The 12,655-nt window shown below is 28.0% G+C and overlaps 1 protein-coding gene across 1 annotated transcript in view; it reads left to right on the top strand.

The window, feature by feature from the left end:
* LOC148235766 (uncharacterized) overlaps window positions 1-12,655 on the top strand; it is a 171,197-nt gene that overhangs the window by 107,960 nt on the left and 50,582 nt on the right. The window contains exon 2 of the mRNA XM_088184773.1: window positions 11,487-11,648. Within this exon, the coding sequence (XP_088040899.1) occupies window positions 11,487-11,648 (162 nt within the window). The remainder of the gene's footprint in view (window positions 1-11,486; window positions 11,649-12,655) is intronic.

Genomic DNA, 12,655 nt, shown 5'->3' with positions numbered 1-12,655 from the left:
TTGAACAGTAATCCTACATTATCAGGAACATTTTCATTATTGGAAAAACGCAGGTAACGTAATATTTGATAAAACCTATTTCTACTCATGGTTTTTGTAAATATCAAGGTTCCTATTAGTGGATTTATTGTCTAATACAGGTGTAATGAGCCTTTTTTTACCAGGCCCATTAGCAATATCAACTCAAACCAATTTTTTAATTCTGGTACCGTTACATCCACCCATTTTTTAGATTTTATTTGCAATTTGTATCTGTTGATGTGTTGATTATGGTGTCTATTCGTTTATTCTGCAATAACGGGAAACAAGTCATCTTCAATAAAGTTTTGTGTCTTGTAAAGTGTCTTCTAAGTATTTTTCTTGTTCATCTTCCTCATTGCTCATGAGCATCATAGCATGTGGACGATTTCTTTCATGAACAGAGGAGTCTGAATCACTATCACTATTATTTTTATTGTCACTTGGAATATCTATATATATTTAACACTATATTAAATAACATAAACTGTAATTATTTTCACGTAGATTCTACACTCGTATCTAACTAAAAAACTATGTTTTATAAACAGTTCGTAATATTTTTCGAATATTCACTCGAGCACACGAAAACCAGATGCACTTCACACGATAGTATAACTTAAACTTAATTCTTATCCATAAGTTTTTATGTGTATCGTGCTTATAATTCAAAAATAATTACTCGAAAAAATTCCCACTTTCTAAAATAATGTGTCACTGAGATTCGGTATTTCCAGTAAGCCAGTATTATCTGAAGGGAGATAATATTTACTCACAAAAAATATGTTAGAATTTCCTTATAGCAGGATAGAAAAAAATACAATAGAATCTTACTAATCTGACAATCTTGAGATTCTCAGTAATCCAATACTATCTAATGGTTAATGATATGATAAATTTTTAGTGTCTTGTACTTTTTATATATGTACATCGTATTTTTTAATTTTATGTAATTTGACTTTATTTCTAAATAAACCCATTTACCCAATAAATTATTTTTAAATATACATATGTATATGTTTGTGTATAAAATATCATATTTTTTCTTTTTTTACACCGTCCGAAAAAAAAGTGTGCTGGATAAAAGTTTTTAGAAATTTGAAAAAGTTTGAGAACCGCTGGTTACCTCAATTTTAATTATATTTATTTTAATTCCTAGATTACTTGCTTTTATAATTTTAAAATCATCAATCAATTTTAAAATCTAATAATAAGGAAATGTAATAATTAATTTCTATTTCCGGCGAACCACATGTTGAGAACCACTTAATAATGGCTTGAATTGATGCATTGTTACATTTATAACATGTCTAGAAAAATTTGTTGAAATATTCGGACCACATCAAAAGATACATAAGTTTGTCTGGTAGTGAAACTGCCCGATGAAAGAAATATAAAATATATTTATAAAACCTTCGCATTTGTCCAAATATATTTAAAAAAAAAAAAAATTTAAATTAAATGAAAATTCATACATTTATTTAGTCATCTCTTAAAACAAAAGCAAATAAAACACTAAACATATATTTTTAATTTGACATGGAAACGAAAACATACACAGGACGCCAATTGGCGTCTGCGGTGTTTAACTTTCGGCACACTCAGGACGCCAATTGGCGTGAGCGGTAGATAAAGTGTTAATATTAGACCCGAAACCGTTTTTCAATAGAATAATATTTATATATAAAATAATCATATTTATATATAATTAAATAAAAATAAATATAAAATGTAGAGGGTTGGTTTATTTTTTTTCAGTAATTAAATTGTCATCGTTCCGTTTTGATACTCGCAGGCGCGTTTCACATTTGATATAAATCTGGAACATTAATCTCCTTAGACAAAGCATTCGGAGTAATCATTAAAATATGGCTACTATTTAATTGTATTAGTGTGCAAACAAGAGTAAAAAAAATAATGTGGTTTACTATTATTTATATATTTTGGATAAAATATCTTTTAAATAATTTTTCTAAATTATATTGAGGCTTATCTAAAATAGTTAAATGTCTAAAAATAACACAATACATATTAATTTGTATGTGTCTAAAACGCTAAAAACATCGAACAATTAAAATTTCACAATTGATTAAATAGACTTGATTGTATAATATTTATATAGCATCTTTTCTTCGGAATTTTTTTTCTTCACCAGATCAATTCTTAGCGTAATTGAAATTTCATATTAATGCCCCCGAGTTTAAAAATTTCAGGCGTCCCGAAGGAGAACAGCAGCAACAACGGCAGCGCCCTTCTCGCCTTACAAAGATGAAAGCGCAAGAAAATGAAAAGGGACGCCCGAACAATGGATGAGCTCTTTTCAATATGACTTTTGTCCTTAAAAATTCGAACGCGTACATATACATATCGAGGGGGCAAAATCGCCGTACGAACGGGGTTTGGGTTAAAGCACGTTTTTTTCATATTATTTATCTGAATAGAGCAAATAGGCGAATTTATGTTTGTACACGGGCGATATGGAAAATCAAACAGCCCTGTCAGTCGCACGTGCCTTTTGGTCGTCGGGCTTTCAATCACACCTCCACCTCTCACTATGATTATATATGTATAACCAATGTATGTGGGCAAATTGAGGCTTTTGAATCGGTAAAATCCCAGACCAGTAAACAAAACTACTTAATAGATCCATTAGCTTAGACATTGATTGAAATTAAAATACTAGGGATAATCGGTACGTAAACATACAGTAGAGTAAACTCAAGATGAAATTCTGAAGGCCGAATTTTGGAATTGCTTTATAATCAGAAAAATCTGGAAGGCGTTGAAGATACTTGGAATTCACACTTGTGTGTATACAAATTTTATATTCAACTTGTAAATACACAACTGCGTACTATATGAATATTTTATACATATGGTAATATTTTTATAAAAATAAAGAACACACAACGCTTCTATGATTTTGACCCTATAACGATTAAAAAAAAATACTGCTTTGTAGTCTATAATCTATAATTTTTAATAAAAAATATCGTAATGTATATTTACTTTATTTTTTTCTAATTATTAAAATGATAATTTAATACAATCACTTATTTCTGCTTTTAATTTACAATTTTATCTGTTTCTAAAACATAAACAAATTGCCAGTGAATTTTAGCGGCAGTATTTTCTTTCGATCTCGGAACGAATCTTGAGTTTTAAACATATATTAAAGGTTCAAAACTTGTGTTGCTGACATATATAATTTATCAGCAAGATAAAAAACTTTTTTTTAAATAAATGCGTTGACCGTGAGAAAAGAACATATGAGCATATGCGCGTTAAAAGCGCCACAACGATCCGACAACAAGTACCTTTGTTATTCTGAATAGTGCATTTTGAACGTGACTTCTTGTTTTGTAATTTTAAGTAAATTTTATATTGTTGTGTAAAATCAAATATTTTATTTAAACCAAATACTATTAAACAATAATTTCTGTATAATTTGCCGTAAATAAAAACGAAGCACAAATATATTAAATCATTCGAAATAATTCAATAAAGGAATCGTGTCGGTTCACATATCGGCCTGAATAAATTACGACTGAGTGTTGTAGTTGTTTCTACGAAGGTTTTTGGGGTCTTTCTGGGTCTGACCCCAACCGAAAATGGTTAGTATTGAAAACCAGATATATTGCCTTACGGGCGTACGAGGCAAAAGCAAAACTATCTCCATACATGACAATAACAAAATTTGCAAACATATTTTTTCTAACTCGAGTAACTTTTTAAGTCCATCCCTTCCGATTTGTCATGCGACAATCGGCCCGCATATGGGGTTCTAATAAAATGAAACCCTCGTAAAGTTACGGTTTTCATGTGCCCACCATGTTTTATGACCCACCTTGATACCGTTAAGCATTTAAAAGCTACCGGAAAGGTCCGTACGTTGTACTACGTGATCTAATAATATATGTTTTTTATTCGCGTCAATATTGCGAGTTGATGTGATGCGAATATATTTGTTATTTTAGTGAAATGTGTAAAAATGGTTTGGAACATCTGATTTCGGATTTAGGTATGCTTGTGAAATAGTAAATATAGTGAGCTATAAATTGTGATCAGCATCGCACAGTGGAACTATAAAGCTTTTTTATATCTGCTCTAAATATGATTAATTGTGAGGTCAATTTTGACTTGATAAATTGTTGACACGGTTTAATTTAATGTTAATGTTTTAAAATTAAAATGGAAGCTTAAGTAAATTATAAATATTTTAATTTAAAAATAATATAAAATAATAATAACAAGACTCGAATAAATTTATTATCATAAAAATCATACAACAATATGCGAAATAAAATAAATAAATATAGTGTTTTGATCACTCTGACTAACTCTGTTATGTTGTTTTACTTAGTCAAGTCTTAGTATAGTTTCTGTTAATTAGATTTTCTAATGATATCTCAAAGTTATACATTTGCGTTTATTTTTGTATACTAAGGCATATTTGAAAAAAAAATTACCTAATCGCGAGCAAATTATAAAAAAAACTGATCAAAATAAGAACAAAACAGTTTAATAAACATAATATTTACAAAACATAGACAAGCTTTCCCCGCGATTCTGTAGTAAACAGGGTAGTAGTATATATTGTAAATCGTGCGTTAAATAACAGATTATGAGTTTTATGATTTTGTATATAATACATGCAATAAATTATTGAAAAAAATATTTTAAGTACAAAAATTTGCGGTCTTTAACCATTGTTTTGAGCCGAAATTGTTAACTTTGATGCCAAATACTCACAAAAAAATATGTGGACTTTTCTTAGATTTTCTAGATAAAAAATTTGATTTCTTTATTTATCTAAATTTTAGTCCTTCACAGATATTTTAAACTCAAGAATTATCGCAAAAAGGTAAACATTTATTTTTGGAGACTTTTGCTGTAAAAAATAGTAAATAAATATCTATGAGTATTATTTTACATTATTAAAACAGAAAGTGGAATATAATAAAATAATTGTCTTTCCTATGTTAGCTATATTTTGTTGAAATAATTTTTTTTCTAGATCTTTATTGGCAAACTATCACCTTTAAAAATTTTTTTTAATGTAAAATTGTCAAAAAATGTTATTAAGATTGATGAAAGCATATGTGTTTCAAATATATTTTATATTTGTATATAAAACTGTTAGGTCAAGACTTTTTATACATTTTAATATATAAATATTTTTATCGTAAAAATTAGTAAAAATGCGTTCCATCAAAATATGAGGTTGATCAGTTGTTAGTGATTTTGGCAGAAGCTTAACTGTTATTAATTATTTTAAATAATTTATTCAATGACGTTAACCTGTATTTCGTATGTTACTTTTAACATATATTAAATGACAGGTACCAAAAAGCTTTAATAGCAAATACTGTACAAAAAATTGTCAAAGAGGTTCGCAAATATTTGCCGTCACCCGAACATAAACACGACACTGAAATAAGAAGTTATAAACGTCGTTGTTAATCCTATAAAGCCATAATTTTTAGGTAAAACCAAGAATTTCATCCATTTTAGAGTGGCGTTGGAATGAATATATTTCAGCAATTGGCGAACGTGCGAATTCATTACTCTCGCCGGTATTCAGACGGCGTATTCACCCTTCTCACCCCGAAAATATACTCCCAGGTACAAAATTTTCTTCTGTCGCCGACCGAAAAATGTCTTAACTTAAAACAGGACCGTGCAACGTTATCCGTTGAATATTAGATAATCTCGGGGGCTGCGAGACGGCCGGAATTAGCTAAGGGTAGATTTTTGAATTCCAGCGACGGACGCCGCTCTTTGTGTATTCCTATTAAGGGCGACATTTTTTAAATATTACATTCGATATTTTTGCAGCAGTAAAAAACGATAAATTTAATGGAAAGCTGTAATAAAGCTTTTCTTTGATATTAGATTAAGAAAAAGTCATTTTAAATACTTGAATATTGAAGTGGAAAAAAACTCGCATTATATTTAAAACAGTTTTTTTTCTAAATTAAATAAAAATATGGTAAATTTTTAATGAATTAAATAAAAATACGGCATTAATAATTTATGTAGTATTTTTTAACTCAAATATTTAAGACATGTCTTGGGACATTTTATATCATATTGTATATTAGTCTTATTTTTTAACATTTAACACACTTCAACGGAAATTTCTTATAACTTTTATTTTATTCTATAAACTCTTAAAATAGTTATACATTAGAATAATGCATTTATTAGTGTATTATTTTAATTTAAATATGTTATTTATATATTTAATAAACATGGAATTTGTAACGTGTAATAAATTTAGTGTATCCTGAAAGTAATATAAGTAACTTTTTATTTATAATTCATTGTCAAACGTTTTATAAGATAATTATTAAACAATATTCTATTTGCGTTACTTAATATATAGAACATGACATAGTTCGATTATAAAATAAACTTTAATATCTTTAGTAATATATAAGTATTTTTTTTCCATTTTTTGCAGAAATAAATTTATATTACTAAATAGCATTTTACTTAAAATGGCCCAAAAATCTTGAGAAAGAATGAATTTAGCTTAATAATAATTATATTTTATTAAGCAACAAGCATTAGTTGCATAGCATATGTTACAATTATTTAAAACTTTGCCTTTTAAATGAATTTGCTTTTTATTTATATGTATAAATATATACGTGAGTTGGTGTATGTAAAAATACAATAGTATATTGCCTGTATGAGTTTTTTATTTCAACATTTATTATAAAATAATAAAAAATGACTTTAATTTGATGTATGGTATTCTTCAAAGATAAGATTAAACTTCAATATCATTTTAATCAGAATTCAATTATATCTCGTATTTTTCATTTGCCTTTCAGCAAATCAAAATTGTACGGCTTGCTACACGAACATAATTCTATAAGGATTATGAAAGATTAACTGCGTCTCAATTTTCTAATTATCGTCTTAAATAAATAAAAAAAAATCCTAAAATATAAACTGACATTAAAAAAATACTATTTATTAAGAGCTTGCGGTGAAGAGATTACGTGAAAATTTAGAGCTTTTTGCTTGAATATAATATAATATAAAAAATGGAGAAAATTTCCGTCGTCATGGCTCCGCGGTCAGATAAAGTATTGGGTATTACTCAAATCTTCTTTTAGAATCTACACAAAAGGAGATTGACCGATCAAAAAATGAGATCGGATGATCACATCCATTCTTGGCGAAATATCCGAAAATGTGAGTAGCAAATTGAGGTTAAATCCGGTTTATCCTTTAGGAGTTTACGCGTGGGCGATTATTACATATTGGGGGTGTTAATTTCAAAAGTTTCATACGGGCATTAGTCGTGGAAGTGCCTAGATTGATGATATTTAATAACGCGGATAGTTTCTGGGCACTGATAGATATATTCGGGTACGTGGCAAATAATGGCGAATCCGTTACCGGGCACTTTCGTACGCCTTTAGGGACATCAAAGCATATTTTCCATTCGTCGTTATTAAGTGAAGGTAGGGCCGAAGAAGCCAGGGCCTAAGGACTTTCGTCGGCACAATGGGCCAGTGGCATAAAGCATGGCCGCTGAATAACCCGAATTCCGAAGGGGCGCCCTCGGAAAGCCCACCCTAATTTACTCCTCCACATGACATCGGATACTTTATTCGGGCGATATTAAAATATTTCCTAAAATTGTCGACCTCCACTTTCGAAACGTTATTGTGTGACTTTTTCACAATGGAGTGAAATTACCCATTCCATATCGAAACCTTTCGACCCTCATTTGCCACATAAAAATATAATAAGTGTCATAAATAACCGTCATAATATAGACATTGTGTTTTGAATGGAAATGCGATTAAAAATACTATAACCATTATTTGAATTTATTAAAATGGTTTCAAAAATAGATGTAAAGTTTGTATGTTCTAAAAAAAAAATATATATTTTATTTTTTATTATAAGGTATCATTCATTTATAGGCACCTTATTATTTTTTTATCTATACGTTATTTACAAGAACTTCAAATTTATACATTTTATATATTCTCAAAAATTAAAATAAAAGTTTCTATAATATATTAATCATACATCAAGGTGGAAATAGCGTAGTCCGTAAGTTCTAGATTAATAACTCAGAGGTGGACGGTTCGAACCACGGAAGTAAACCCAAATTTTTAATTATAGAAATGCGTATTCAAAATACAGCTCCAGCTGCAAACTGACATATATTAATAAAATACTCATAAGATTTTATAATTATTTATTTAAATGTCACCGATATAGACTAAAGAGTCTAGTGGTTAATATCTATTTGTAGGCACTCATTATCTCTGATTGAATCACTCAATTGCTACAGATTTATATGGTTACAAAAAATATTTAAAATAAATAAATACTTAATATATTATTTTATCATTATTAATTCTAATTATATATAATAATCTGTAATATATTTTTACTCCCAAGGGAATTATAAATATATTTTCAATTTAACCATTTATTTGAGTTTTACATTCTGTATGTAACGGTAGATCGTAGCGTTCTCTAAAATTGCTCCTTGGCATTCTGTTTTTTAAAAGTTTTTATTTCTTGGGAAATAAGAATTCTCATTTTTGATTTAATAAATTAACAATATCTGTAATTAAAATATTACGGTAGATAACTCAGTAAAACATCTCTACTGTTTTTATTTGAAATGATTTCCATACAATATTAATACATGTAAATCATAAAAGTCATAAAAGTTATAATATATTAAAAATTAAAGAATTGTAAAACATGTATAGCTTATAAAATCATATTAGTAGGTAATATGTAACATATTGTTATTAAAATAACTTTTTAAAAAGCACATACCATCCAATGTAAAATCAGTCATCTTTATTATTTTTTATTGTGAAATTTTCTGCAATCTAAATATTTTTTATTAGGGTAGTTGAAAAAATCGTAAACAATTTTTTGATATTCAAATACTTTTGACCTCTAATAAAAGCTTGAATATTTTAAAACATATGGCACGGACCCACCTTTTTTATGCAGCAATATAGTAAAAACGCAATGTTTGTAAAATATTAAAAAATATTTCTACAAATTTAATTTTTCAACAATGAATGGTTTCGAAAAAAATAAAAAATTCTCGAATTTTTTTCAGAAATAATACACGAAAAGTAACACTTCAGAATATTAGAAAATTTATTGAAGAATATTTAGAAAAATATTGATAAATATCTCTACAAAAGGAAGCATATTTTTAGACGTTAAGATACAGTTTATCGCATTATTGAAGTTGTTTAAATGTTAAGCCAATTCTTTAGATTATTGATTAATATATTTATAACGGTTTAATAACCACTTTTTCCCTTTGATTTTTATGATTATTTGCATTGCTCGTCTCGAAAATTTGTCAGATTGTTTTATACATTTAAGATGAAAAATCAATAATATATGATATAGGTTTTAATAAAATGTTATTTTTGGCTTTAGTAACATAATAACATTCAGGGTGGTTTTAATAGTGCTTTTAAATTTACACAAAGTTTTTTATTTAATTCCACAAGCTTAAAAATATGTATAAATAAAATGCATTTCTTTTGTGTCATTGTTTACGAAATAAAGAACCACAAAGTTCACAGTTCGGCAGTTACAGTTTTCACTGGAATTCCACTCACCGTATGCAAATTGAAGCTTTTCTCGGTCTCGTTAAGCAAACGAGCTCCACGCCTTTATTATGACAGCTCTTCTGCACCTCGAGATAAAAACTGCATATATTGACAACCTAAAACTATATAAGTTTTATTTTGTCGAACAAAAGAATAATATAGGAGTGATATTTACAAAGTAAAGATAAAATCAATTGTTTTTTTATGTTAATTGGCACAAATAAACCGTTTTTTGTTTAACTATTAAGAGTTGATAACTGCAAAAAATATATTAATAAAATATAGATATTAGAGTATTATTATTATTATGTTAAAGGCAATCTAAAAATGATATATGTATCTTTACTGGATTGTATACATATGTATACAATATTATAGGTGACATTTTCAATATTGCCGACGTGCCTGGATCGAGGACTCTCATACGTGTTTACATTTTGTATTAAAATCAAACAATGTGAAAAATTGTTATGGTGAATCTATTGTATATAAAATATTTTATTAAATGCTTGTTTTTATATAAATATGTATGTAATTCATATACAATCGTAGTTTTTAATCTGAAATAGATTGTTTGTATTGCGCTTATATTTATTTTAATATCCGAAAATATTATTCTTGTGTGTGGGTTTGGAACATACAATAAACTTTGTGAGATAATCTAATAATGTAGATTAGGATAATCAATAAATTAAATTTAGATATTTTTAATAAATCTGTACAATTGTTTAGAAATGAACGTAATTGTTTAGAAATTCATGAAATATACATTGTTTATATATTTTAAAATAATATTAAAATGAAAGATAATCTTAAGAAAAAAGTATTTATATTTAAATTTATATAAAAACATTTTTTGTAGATCGATTTTGAACCATTCTGTATCGCAGCGCATTTTTAAAGCGCAAACTTTGCAATGCACTTGCCTAACAACTGTCCAGATTTTATTGCACGAATTTATTTTTCGGAAACAGCCAACGTTTTCAACGACACGTTTAACTGAACCTGCAATAAAATTTATTCCCTGTAATTTCCCGTTTTTTAAAAATTCAATTTCTTGCTTAGCATTCGTGTTCGCGCATTTTAACCGCTTCGTTCGTGGAATTGGTGCGCGTTAAAATTATATTATTACCGGGCTATAATACAATAATACGTACACGTAGTCTTATATTATAGCAGGCGTCGAATTGTGCAGATATATTATCTTCGTATATTATAAAACGTAACAGTCAAACTCGGCGAAGGAAATTATTACGAGCGGTAAAAAGTTGAAAGTATTTCTTATTAACCGCCGGGCAACACTCGCGCACGACAATTGCGTTATTATCCTTCCGTTGAACTTTTAAAACAGGGGTAGAAAAACGCGAAAGCTCCAACGAATTTACATTTCAAATTTTTCAGAAACGTAAATGAAAATAAAACGACAGCGGCATTTATCGAAAAATTTATTTTTGTTTGTTTGTTGTTTATTAGTTTCTAGGGATTGTTTTGTTTTTGCTTTGAATTATATAAAAACTATATTTTGTTTTATACATAAAATTTTATATTAACTCGTTGTTAAACAGTTCAAGGCGCAAACCCACAGTAAGATAAATTATTAATTAACTAATATATGCAAATTATAAATTTATATGTAATAAATCATATCTTATTACACAAGGAGGATTTTTCACGATTTTATAAAATCGTTGAGAAATTTTTTCCTGATATTTTACGTTATATTTGCCATGAAAGTATACATATTAAACACATACTACATTTTTTGTAACCTGTACCTATTACCAAAAAGCCACACGTCTTATGTCTTATAATAAAACATAATGGAATGATTTGTTGCAGAGAGGCTGAACGTCCTTTACGAGCGTAATTGGACCCGTCTGGTCCATGCCCAGCTGAAACGATTCGAAAGGGCCGTGGTCGCAGGGGCCCGAGCAGACAGGGACCCACAATGGGGTCTTCCTGGAAGCCTACTCTACGCACTCACCCTGGTCACCACAGTCGGTATGTATTCGAATGTCACTAAAAACATGTTTTTGTCCTGCTAAAAATACTTGATTTAAACCTTTCATGTAGTATGAAAGAATAACTATTAAATTAAATTTAAAAAAAGTAATAACAACATTTACAAACCATTTTAGAGTCCAATTAAAGGTAGTTATTGTGTTTATGTATTGTAATATATATCAATTTATGTACAAGTATAATCAACAACCTATGTACTATATATGATCTATTATCGGAAAAACTGTCCTGGCTAGGGATTGCAATATTACCGTTATTTTTAATACCGGTATAATAATCATTATTTATTTTTTTTGCCCGAAAAAAAAATCCGAGTACCTTGCCTATTGATTAGAAAAACCAAAGCATTTGAATTGATAAATATAAAACAATATAGTAATGATTTTAATTTTTAATAATTTGTTCAAAATATAAACAGGAATAATGATAAGTATATCGAACATATATCCATATCGTGTGCTTTAGAGATAATAGTAGGGACGTAAACCCAAACTTGCCTTCTTTTTCTCAATTATGAATAATGATAAAATGGATAGCTCTCAAACTGACATATTATTATTATTTACCTATTAAAAATGTTTTTTTAAGAATATTCATTTCGCGAAAATGTTTGAAATACTTTTTATTTTAATATCATTATTGAGATTTATTGTTAATGTATAACTCAAATGTTTAAAGAAGCATATTATATGGCCTTTATGGTTAAAATATGTTTGAATGGAGATAAAATAGTAGATTTATTTTTATTTTTACTACACCAGCCATCCTTATCACAAAAGTAAAGAACATTTAGAACTACTAGAAACTGATATATACCATTAGACTTGCCTGAAATAAATCAAATGTATTTCATTTATGTTGATACGTTGTGTATATCGTATAAAAATATCGAATATGTTAAATATATAAAATTTTAAAGTTTGCGTAAAAATTTGAGCCGGTAGGACTGATATTTTGGTTCTCTGTGACTAAAAGGGATAATATAA

The sequence above is a fragment of the Plectrocnemia conspersa genome, unplaced genomic scaffold (assembly GCF_051122295.1).
Source record: "Plectrocnemia conspersa isolate PC_06_02 unplaced genomic scaffold, ASM5112229v1 ptg000004l, whole genome shotgun sequence".
NCBI classification, from domain to species: domain Eukaryota; kingdom Metazoa; phylum Arthropoda; class Insecta; order Trichoptera; family Polycentropodidae; genus Plectrocnemia; species Plectrocnemia conspersa.
The sequence above is the reverse complement of the archived record's forward strand: the minus strand, read 5'-3'. Positions and strand labels throughout refer to the sequence as shown.